The 12,229-nt window shown below is 37.6% G+C and overlaps 1 protein-coding gene across 2 annotated transcripts in view; it reads right to left on the bottom strand.

Moving 5' to 3' along the window:
- Positions 1–6,449: 6,449 nt before the first annotated feature.
- The window catches only part of PolQ (DNA polymerase theta), a 41,485-nt gene continuing 35,705 nt past the window's right edge, over positions 6,450–12,229 (bottom strand). For both annotated transcript variants that reach the window (XM_089251596.1, XM_089251595.1), the window contains exons 23-26: positions 11,697–11,881; positions 10,499–10,610; positions 9,052–9,309; positions 6,450–8,115 (exon numbers count right to left, since the gene is read on the bottom strand). In XM_089251596.1, coding sequence (XP_089107722.1) covers positions 7,904–8,115; positions 9,052–9,309; positions 10,499–10,610; positions 11,697–11,881 — 767 coding nt within the window. In that variant the 3' untranslated portion in view covers positions 6,450–7,903. The remainder of the gene's footprint in view (positions 8,116–9,051; positions 9,310–10,498; positions 10,611–11,696; positions 11,882–12,229) is intronic.

Below are 12,229 nucleotides of genomic sequence, written 5' to 3'. Positions count from 1 at the left end.
TAGAGAACACACACACACACACAGACAGAAAATCAATTTTATATATATAGATAACATGGATTATATGCCAGCCTACACATCACCTTTATTTTGCGGGACGAATTTATTATTTTATGACATTCAGGTCATCGTTTTAGCGAAAATGTTCCCCCCCCCTTCAAATTTTCTAAGGAAGGAAATTTTCTCCCCTAGTCCAGCGCCTGAGGCACCAGACCCACTGCTCTCCCACTCAATCGCAGCCCTGCTCCCACTTCATCACACGGTATTAGCTGTTGGCGAGCTTCGTCATTTCAGGATGGTGTTCTCAAAATGGATGCTGTGCAGTTTTCTTCTTCCAGAGCTGTTTTTCGGACTGTCTTTCTCATATTATCCTGAGGTAAGCTAGGTTAGAATAGCACCTGCCCTGCTTGGAGGCAACTTAAATGGGTTCGGGTAGGGTTACCAGATGTCCTCCTTTTTTTTTAATGACATTTCAAGCGTCCTTCTATATTTTGGAAAATTCACCCATTCTTTTTTCCGGTTTCCAGAATTATTTTTTTCCTCGGGGAAACAATTTTTTTTTCCACTTTGAAACATAATTATATCTCTTCATTGATATGAGAGTTTTTTCACACATGTTCACACGCTTTGACCAATCATCGTTGAAGTTCCCAAAATACAAGATCCCAAGTTGCCTCCAAACAGGAGAGATGCTATTCTAACCACGGCCCAGCTTTCTCTAGGACAGTATGAGACAGTTCAAAAAACAGATCTCTGTAAGGAAAAAAACCGCAACATCCATTTTCAGAATACCATTGTTTGCTCGCCAACAGTTACTGCCATGCAGAGGCACGGACATGAAGGGTGGGCACCAGGGTTAAAGCTAGATAAGAAAACTCCTTTAGCAAAAAAGCGCAAATGGGGGGGGGGGGATTATACTACTTCTTTCGCATTCTAAGATTTTTATTTCGCATTTTGTGAAAAATTCGACCGAAGCTTAAACCTTGGTGGGCACCGACATGAAACATTGGGAGGTCTACTACTAAACCAGACATGCACCTCGTCCATACGACGTACGAAAGCCTGGATAACCAAGAGGAGATCGAGATGTAGTTCGGAAAGAAAATTCTCATTCCTCTGTGGGGAATCGAACCACCAATCTCTCACTGTCCGTTATCCAAGCTTGGTTATCCAGGCTTTCGTACTTCGTATGAACAGCGGAGAGTGGCATCGTTTCTCTGTACCTCGTGCATATTCCTCTGCGGAACCTCTAACGAATTGGTACATGTTGGAGTGTACGTGTAGTGAAACCTGGCGTGAAGTTTGTTGGGAGGTATGAAAGTTGCTGTCGTCCCGTAAATACGGGACTTGGGCGCTTACACAGGAGTGTTGCATTGTTTTACCTAAATTATTGGGGAGGGACTCACAGCCTCTGTACAAAATGTATTGGGGAGGGGGGGGGGCTCAAATGGCCGCAGCCCCTAGGTTCCGGCGCGGGGGGGGGGGAATGTTACCACTTCCATTCAAAGACAAAGAAAATAGGAAGCAAACAACACTCAATGATGATTCTTAGGAAAAAGCCAACACGCCTGAAAGAAAAAAAAACTTAAAGAGTAGAGCTTTCAGCGGCAATCCCGAGATATCTCGTCAAACTTGATCTGTTTTTTTTTTTTATTTCAGCCACTCTCTCGTCTTCTAAAAACTCGGCGATGTTGTTTTTATAGTAAAACATGTTTTCGCCCCCCCCCCCCCAATCAATAAACTGCCAGTGGGTGGAGTCAGCTCCTGATCGGGGTTAGATAAGAAAAAGCGATAAAAATACACTGTGCGTGCGTGTCCCCCACACTTTCTTTCTACCTTTATATGTTATTATAATCGATTTCTGTTAATTTCGATGCTATTTGAAGGGTAAGAACTCAAAATTTCTCTTTAAGAAATTCATTGCGACCCACCCTTTAAGCTATATATGGTAAACCCTTGATCCGCAGACCAAATGTGGCCCTGAAGATTATCTGATGTGGCTTGCCCCCCTTCAAACCCAATTTTGTAAAAATGAACGAACTAAGCGGCACATTTACAAATCGATTGACCGTTTAAAGGCCGAACTATTAACGAAATCGCTCATTGTTTTGAAATTTGAGGTCCTTTTGCATGCCTATGCCTAGATCAACTTTGAAAAAAAAAAATTTTCTTTGTTTTTCACGATGTTCCGTTTATGGAACATTGGCACTTGGGGAGAGGTGTAAGCGGAAACTGGTATCGCCTATATTTTCGCAATTTTTTATTTCTGGAGTACATGAATGAATGAACGCCAGGGTCTCTGCCACCGGACTTATCCCGTTGCTGAGATCTCTTCCAGCCCAGCTTCGTGGCAGAGTCTGGAACAAAGTTAGTGCACCTAACAGTCTGAGTGTGTAGCTAGTGTTGTGCTTGATATTTCAGTGCTGCCATCTATACTTCAAATTGTGAGTGAAGTGTAATGATTGAATATTTGTTACGTTGTAGGCCTGTTGCTCTCTCGGGGAGATCGGCTCGCATTCGCGCCTTGAAGTTGGAAACCACAGAAAACCAACTTCAGCCGACCACCACTGTGGGGTTCGAACCCGGATCCTCGCATCGCGAGTCCGTCACTATATTTACTCGACCACCACAGCGGCATTTCTGGAGTACAGTTATCTCACGAAATTTTCTATTTTGGACTGCAATTTTGAATTCGCAACACATACCGATTCTTTTAGCATAAAAATGAGTGAAGAAAATTCAAATTTTTTTATAACGTCCGTAATAAAAGGAGGAAAACATCTTTGATGGACTCACTTATCACATTGGTAGCATTTATATATAGTGTTTTCTGGCAAACCCGCACACCGTCCTTTCGTCGTAGACACAATATAATGGCCATCAGATGACCTGACATCTTTTTTCAGTTGACAACGTGGATCTGGATGAATAATTAACCCCTCCTTCTTTCGTAGAAGGTCCATTGTCACTCCTCTTCGCAAAATAAGACCTGCTTCTCGCAACTCTGAATGAATTATCCCAACGTGCTATAATGGTTATATGGCAAATCTTTTCAAATGGAATCCAGAGCTGAGGTTTTTGATCGGATTCTAGAAAGAATTTTTTTTTTTTTTTATCCCATGCATTGCTTTTTTTTTTTCGGATTGCTTAAAACTGCCTTTTCTTGAAACCTTCACATGAGTGTTGCACTTTTTCTGCCCTAAATTTTTTTAAAAACGCGTTACGGGAATTTCTATAATACCTCATCCTCGATCTTGCAAAATATATATCTAGCATTCCACAAACATCAGGTGGAACTGTTGTCACTAGATCATTTTCAACAATAACATCATCATCCGTGATGTTCCCATTTTCATTAGCAAGTAATTAGCATATATACGCGAGTTATAAATATCCTACTAATTATGTATATATATATATCTAAATGTTTCTAAATATCCTACAGCTTCTTCTAATGTGAGATATCTTCCGAACTAGTTATATACAGCTGAACATAAAAGGACTATCTGCGATTAACGATCACGTTTTGATTAGTCTGCGGTTCACAAAAACATGTCTTTCCAAGAATGCAAGAATAAAAAGTACTCACCCCCCCCCCCCCCACAGAAAGCACATTCATCTATGTCATATTACCCAGAATTCGCCCCCATACACATGTCGAATGATGACACCACCCTGGGGTTCGAACGGGACAATCGAAGCAGCTCACGCACTGCACATTAGATATCCCTAGAATCCAGCTCTCTTGAAAGGCCAATGTTCCATAAATGGAACATGCATATTTGAACGCGCGTAGCTCTCCAATATTCAACAGTACAAAGAAACTAATTGATTTACTTTTATTGATGTATTAAGTGGTATATAGAAACACACAAAATAATTTTCAATTCACTTCAAAATTGAAATTTTGGCGAATTTTAATCGAAATGGGAAAAAAATGCCCAAAAATGTCTAATTTCAAAATTCTGTCAAAAAATATTAAATTAACATGAAGTTTCCAAATATATTTCAAGAAATACTTTGAACTCTCGTCTATATACGATAAAAAACCGGAAATATTTGAATCAATTTTTATCTGATATTTTTGCAAATAAAAACTATGTTCCATTTATGGAACATTGGCCTTTAAACGGTTAAATGGCCCGTGGCACAATTCCAGAGCATTTAAGTGGCCCGCGGTACATTTTCAGATCACTGAAGTAGGCCTGAAAGATCCCTTAAGTAACCCGCGACACAGTTTCAGCTCACTTAGGGCGGTATTCACCGACATGGTTTAAATTATGGTCACAATTTTATAATAAGAGATCGACACGGATTGGTTAAATTCAGGTTTTTAACCAATCTATGTTGATCTCTTATCTAAAAATTGTGACTACAGTTTAAACCATGTCGGTGAATACGGCCCTTAAACGAGATCACTTAACGCACATTTAGAGATCCCTTGGGTAACATGTGGCACAGTTTTAGAGCACTTACGCGGCCCCCAGTGCGGTTATACATCACTGAAGTTACCCGCGGAACATTCCCAGATTACGTAACTGATCCGTGGCATAATTACGGATCACTTGAGTGATGCGTGGCAAAGTTCCAGAGCACTTAAGCGGCCCGGACACATTTCCAGAGCCCTTGAAGGGCCCATGAAACAATTAAAGATCACTAAAGTGGCTCTGTAGGGGACTTATCAATAGGTAGAATGTTAGTTCAGGTGCTCAATAACTATCGAAAGGGTTTTTTCCGTTTTTGGCGCACCAAATAAAATGCCATTAAGAATATTTCATATCTTCATAAAGGGGGTTGGTGACGTAACATCATCCAAACCCCCTCCCCACCTTGTCATCGGAAGTCAGCAAATCGGTAACCCCCTCCCTCCCCATCGATGCTGATGTAATACTTGAATGACCCCTAATGGATTAACAAGGCTAACAAGTTTTCAGAAATGTCAATACATGTAACAAAAGATTATTAACCAAAGAAAACCTCTTGTCATGCTCCAGGACAAGCAGTAAAATTGTCCAGAAGGTGGAAAGAATTTATTTCAAGCACAGGAAGATGGATCATTATTCAGTTTTTTTTTTCTGTTTCTTTTATCAGTTTTTGTTTTTATATGGAAAAATTATTGTGTTCGTTTGTTTGGTCAGTATAGTAGCGCCATATCAGCCGTTAATTGTGAAAATTGGTGTTACTAAGGGTGTGTGCGAACGGGCATCATCCTTGTGCGGAAAAAAGAACACACACCCATGTCAATGAAGAGAATATATGGTTCAGAAGTGAATAAAAAAATTCCTTGAAAAAAATAATTCTAGAAACCTAAAAAAGGACAAAAGGGCAAATGTTCTAGAGCATAATTTCGCAAACTTTTTTTCCATCGCCCCTTCTTTAAAATTTTTTTCTCTCATCGCCCCCATACTCAATCAAACCCATAGGGTACCTGTTATACCTGAGCTTCTATCGCTCCCGGACCATTCATTAAGGACGCAAATTATGAACAATTCCATTGCCCACTTTGGAAACACTGTTCTAGAACGTAGGACAGTGGTGCGCAAACCGGGGGTTGTGAGAAATTCCCTAAAATAAAAACTTCCAAATAAGTTAAAAAAAATAAAAAATACAAAAGAAATTCATTTTCATTTAAAAATGTTAGTCTATGGAAGTTATTTTCCTGGAATGTTTTGTAACGTGTGTTTCAATAGCGATACGCATTCAAGTTTCAGGCACAACTCAGGTAGCAAAACAAGGTATCCAAACAGCTGATAAAAAAAAAGGAGGAAAATTTGTACATTCGTGCTTCTGGCATGCAGCAGACAATATCAAGTTAGTACTTTTACAGTGTGACTTATAGAGAGAATCACCCGATTCTCTCTATAAGTCACTCCTATAAAATTGTATATTTCTTAAAAATTAAAACCACCGAATAAGTAATATGTGAATATAAGAGGGGAAAAAAGTTTTATGAACAATTTTTGTTGATGGTCGATTTCAAGTGTAGAATAATTTCGAAATAGGATGATTCTTTCTTAATCACCCTGTATACAAAAATCTAGGACCATACTCCTCGCAACACTTCCATCTTGCATAAGGGACACTAAGTACATCTAGGGTTATGAGCTGTCCTCTTTTTTTTATGTCATTTCAAGCGTCGTCCTACGTTTTGGAAAATTCCTCCTTTTGTCCTCTTTTTCAGGTTTCCGGGGAATTATTTTTCTTTTTTTCTGGGTAAACGTTTTTTCCCCACTTAGAAACATATATTTCTTCACCGATATGATTGTTTTTTCACCTTCCCCTCCTCTCTCTCAGTGGCCATTAATACGCATTAGATCTGCACAATACATCCATCTGGATCTGCGTCCTTAAAATTAAGGAAACCTTCATAGGCAACAGGAAAATTGATAAAATATGTATACATTTAATAAAAATTCTATAAAAAATGCTTTCATGCTTCTATAATACATTGAAAAATGAATAAATAAAAACATGCCAAAATAGCAAAAAGTCTCTAAAATATACACATCTCTATAAAAAAAAAACAAATATCTGTATCAAGAGCAAATTTCAACATGATTTTTAAGACATTTCCAAACAGTTTCAAATTCGCTTCATATCTATTAAAACAGTAAAATTTTGGTCACGAAACAATTTAGAAAAATTCAGACTGATCATAAAAGCCTCTGACACTAAAAATATAGCTTTCTGACATTTATAACAAAACAATACATAAATGAGTATATTAACGAATGTAATCTGATGGGGGCAAAAGTAATTCATGCAGGGTTTAAAAACAATGATTTGATGAATTTGTACATGTGCGATGGACAGACATGAAAGAATCAAAAAGACTTATTTCGGTTGCTCATAAACTGTATCAGTTAAGAGTCCAGCCTGATATGGTTTCTTTTGAAAAGGTTACAACCACATATGTATGCACTTGATCCAGCATATCTGCTGCTACTAGAAGACGTGCTGGAACCCGTGTGTGAGAGAATTAGGGAAATTGTTTGGATCTCCAGATTTCTGCAACAAAACCTATAACCAACCATAGACAAACATAAAATGGCTTTTAAATTAATAGGGATTTCATCTCCTTTAGAAAAAAAAGTGACACTGCGATAGAAATAGCCAATTGGTGCAAAAATTTGCCAATTGCCACCCAACAATAGATTAGATTACCTGCCATTACTATACTTAAATAAAGCACTGTAACAATCAAAATATGCCATCAGGGCCCTAAAGCAGTACAAGCAGAGTAAATGGGACACCTAGTCATTTAAGGGTACAGGTCATCACGCCAATTTGACTATGAAAAGGACAAACTAGCACTGGCTGTTTGGCGAATTTTGCGTTTTCCTCACCAAACTCAAGCATTTCTTTGTGAATTGGCACAACAGCGACAATTTACTTCATGCACATAATGTCGTTTGGAGTGGGGGGGGGGGCAACAGACTTCTGCGAGATAAATTTTTTGGGAATATTTTTTCCTCCAAAAGTACGGATTTTTTTTGCAATTACAATTAAAATTTGGGATGCATAAGAATTTTTCAGGAGTATGTGAGATCGGGTAGAAATTCGGAAAATCCATCATGCAGTCCTGGTGTTTTTCTACATAACTTTTTTCCTTCCCTTGATTGAAATGTATCTACAAGACCACAACTTCATTCACCAACAGTAGTTTTGAAGAAGGCAAATGCCATCATTTTGAAAACTAGTTTGAAAGACGGGTTCTAGAATGTCTTTAAGGAATGACAGACATACTGGACTAAGTACATACAAGTCAATAGGAACAAACCAAAAGAAACTGTATCAAGCTCAACTCTGACAAAAATGTAATTCTACAGCTATAAAACCATTTTCACTTTCCTTGGCTAGCCTATTTATTACACAAAATTTCATGTTCAATATCTTTATGAACTTAAACCTCAAGTTCATTCATTTCGCCCCACGAGCTTCCAACTTTAACTTTGACCGGAATCTTTACTTTCAGTTTCATAGAGTTTTCCATGTTCTTTTTTATTATTCTAGCAACCATGTAGATGTCATCTTCCCTGACTTCGTAAATGAGCTCATCATGAAGCTGAAGCACCAGGAATCCGCCACTGATTCTATCTTCCTTATCGGGAGGATCTAAAAATTACACACCATAAAAAATTTCAGTGAATATGTAAGTACGTTATACACTACTGCTAAAAGTCTATGTCCTTTTTTTGGCATAGGCAGATTTAATGGCGGGTGCACCGGGCACGTGCCCAGGAACCCGCAATTTTCTAGAAAAATACTGAGTGAACCGTTATGAAATTTCAATCTTGTGAATCTTATGCTTGTACTACAGAATGTATGCTTGTATGTATAGAAAATCTGATGCTATACATGAGATACGATGTGCAGAAATTTAGAATTTGATAGTTCCTTATTCAATGAGATACAAGGCCAACAAACCATTACTACCCGACAGTTTTTCAACTAATTTAGGTATTTGCCCAACTCGGACCAACTTTTAAAGTAGCCTACCATTCAAGTCGGGTCTCGTTTGAGGGATATGTAAAATTTGGCAATGACCGGTCCAAAAATAGTCTATTTTTATAGAGAACATACAGACAGAAAACTAATTTTATATTATAGATTAGAGAAATGAGTTGAACCGTACACCTCAAGAAGTGATTAATTTCTGCTGGTGAGAGAGTTGCCCTCTTTAAAAAGCTTAATTACACAATGCATTTTCATATTCAAATATGTTTCTGAGTGTTGCCGTCCTTCAACTGATGATGCCAGGATCCCAAGCAACGTATGAGCTATGTAATGGCAGTGCAATAAAGATGTAGTCTGCTACAGCAGCTATAGAGAGGAATTCAAGCACCAGGAAGAATATGAAACCCCCCATGAGAGCTTTAGCTGAGCCTTCCTCCACTAAATCAAAGATTTAAATTTGAATCTAGCGTTATTTTGTGGAACAGTCATCACAGATTTTGATGAGCTTCTGTTCAGGGATTCAATTTTATCACTAAATTGAGAAAATTATTAAATCAAGGTTTGACTGACTATGTGAATATCATTTGTACTAACTAGTGGTTGCAGTCATTGGTCTCAGTGTCCTTGAAAATGTATTTGTCATGTCTTGTTCGATCCTGATCATGGCTGTTTTCACAAGGTCAGCAGCAGATCCCTGGATGGTAGTGTTGACAGCTTGACGTTCAGCCTGCCGCCTTTCAGAGTTGCTATCGCTCTTTATAGAAGGCAGATATCGCCGTCGACTAGCTAAAGTTGAAATGAATCCATGTTTCCTGCAGTCGTCGACTATTTTCTTCAAGTGAGCCTTTACACCTGCATAAACGGAGAATGGTGAGGAAACAACACTTCAAACCAGGGCATGTACCCTGCAGTTACAGAAGCACAAAAATCTGTAACATATTGGAATGCTGTCAGGAATTCCAATAATGTCACAAATTTTTGTGCTTCTGCAACTGCAAAGCATGTGCCTAATTAGAAGCATTGTTTGAATAGAACAAATAAATAGACCACTTTATAATGTGAACAAATAAAAACACATTTTTTTATTTGCTAAATGCAAAAATTTTTCCTACGTCGACAACTTTTCTCACGATTTTTTCTCTCCTTAGAAACAAAAACCATGTGTTCCCCTGTGTACGTCCACCAAATTTTGTTACGTTTCATTCAATACATTACTCTTCAGAGGGATATGTGCACTATCAATGAACAAAACACTATACTATGGATGTTATTTTATGTCTACCTAATGTTGGATTGCGCTACTCTTGTACTGATCAATGTACTTTGTATCAGAGCACCTTGATCGTGTCATAGCTGACAACCTTCGAGAATGAGGTTAGGGGAGTTTGGAATTTTGGCATAGGTCCACATTCCATGTAAAAAACTCCACAGAGACAAATATAAAAGAATTTCTTGAAGAACGAAGTAGGGATTTTTTGTTCTCTGGGGGAAAAACATGACATCACCAATTGGTAATCTGATGTACAACTCATCTCGCAGATTCAAGTTGAGAAGTCAAACTGATGCTAACTGTTTGGTGAATTTTGGCATTTTATCGGCAAAATAAATCTTTTTCTTATTGAGAGTGCAATAGTGACTTAACTTCATGCATGTAATGTCATTTCTTGGGGAAAAACACTGGCAACAGACTTTTCCAAGATAAATTTTTTGGGAATAATTTTTTTCCCAAAAGCAGGGATTTTTTCAATTATGGCCAGAATTTAGGAGATCTGAAAAAAAATCTGTGAGGCTGAGAAATAGAGTAGAAATTTGGGAGTCTCCTGGAAAATTCAGGAGACTTAGCAACCATGTTTTGTTATTCTAATTATGCAAATAAAAAACTTGCATTTATATGCAAGTAAACAAAAATAGCTAACTATATTCAAATGAATCTTTGGTATAGTTTGAAAAACTTCATGACATTTTCCAAAAAATGAGCATTACAATCTCAGATTACTGATGAAAATTCAGTGAGTGATTAATGTTTACTGTAAATTATTACCGGGATAGGTATCCATAAATGACTCCATGAAGCAATCTGCCTCTTCTACAGTTACTGCAAGTTGTTTGCCCAATGTTTGAGCACTGACACCATAGATAATACTGTAACATATCTGAAAGATAGAAATATAGCCTGCATAATGAAATACGGACATTTCCATGGCGATGATTAACTTTTTCTAACATTGAAAATATTTGTTACTTCCTTTTCATAAATTTTTATTCAACTCTTACATTTATCAAAATATTACACTAGGGGTTAATTTAACACTAGTATGGCGGAAGCAGTCATTTGGACCACAAAATTACTTTGACATGTGATTACTCCCTAATGGTTTATTTTAGGTTCTTGAAATTTCACTGATTTTCTCATCTTATAAGGCTCTCAAATTGCTAAAATATAAATGTTCCAGGGTTCTTAGTCTACTTGTAAAATGAAGTTCTACTTAGAACGACAGTAGAGGTCATTTTGACCACTATAGAAGTACTTTCGTATGATTGCAAAACATGATGAAATAGACAGTCTTCTTACGCAAACATATTGAGGAAACAGATGCTATATCATGGCATTTCCCTTTCTCCAGTACACATTTTGTACCATTGAAAGGTACACTTTTGAAGAAGCTTGTCGTCGTTATTCAGTTCATTTGGTGTTTTTATGGAACTTTGCATTTTTACTGCATCGCATTTGCTGGTACAATGCTACACGACTAAAAAGAATATTTATTTTTTACTATTTTAGCCATAGACAGGGCTCCAGTCCGGAGGCCAAGATGATTCTTATCTTATTTTTTCTCTCCACACTATAAATTCACTGTAGTAGGACGAGGGGGGGGGGGCACCAAACATCCCAGCCTAGCAGGCCCTGCCAATTCATGTGGAGAGCATAATTTTACAACATAACCCGCTTTCGACACAGCAAAAAAATAATTCTACAGTTGGTAAGCAGAAAAATTTAGGTCTTGACTACCATGTATATACAAAAATTGGAATTGCAGACAAAGGAAATTTCTGTCAGTCATCACTCCTTAACATAGTTCAAAATTCCCATCATTCTAGTGTTAAATAGATTTTTAGAGCAAAAATCACTGCGATAAAATGCAGAGAATGATGATGTTACGTGAGCGATATCAAGTACTATAACATTAGTAGCCATTATGCACTTTAAGATATAAAAGAGAAAACACAATGACAGTAACCTGCTTCGCTTGATGGCGCTGTACATCGGTAACATGGTTTATGCAAATCTTATTTAACGTTGATGCGACCATTCTGAAGACATCACCCCCACCATTTAGCAAGGATAACAGTTTCTTATCTCCAGAAAGATGAGCCAAGAGGCGCAATTCGATTTGCGAGTAGTCTGCAGAAATCAAGACATTACCTAGAAAATTTAAATGAGTTTGATATTAGTAAACCCTTAAAAAGACACATGGTGATACTTGAATTTCTTTACGTAAAATAAAAAAAGGCTGGAAGTTCTCAAAGCCAACTATAATTAGGAACAAATCAGCCATCAAGATCTTCTAACCCAGTGTTCTTCAACAGTTTCGCAACTGTGAACCGTTGAAAATGAGTGAACGTTTCTGCAGAACAGCAGAAATGGGAGAAAACATTTTCGTACCTGCAAAAATTGTTTTTTTTAGTTATGTCCTTATTTTCAAGAAGAAAACGCTGTATTGCACTGTAAACACTGTTGCCCAATAAACATGTATTGTCATTGCTATTCTGA

Source organism: Pholcus phalangioides, unplaced genomic scaffold (assembly GCF_987345545.1).
Source record: "Pholcus phalangioides strain wild (caught in Gottingen) unplaced genomic scaffold, Ppha-v1.0 ptg000027l_1, whole genome shotgun sequence".
NCBI classification, from domain to species: Eukaryota; Metazoa; Arthropoda; class Arachnida; order Araneae; family Pholcidae; genus Pholcus; species Pholcus phalangioides.
This window is presented reverse-complemented; position numbering and strand designations above follow the sequence as displayed.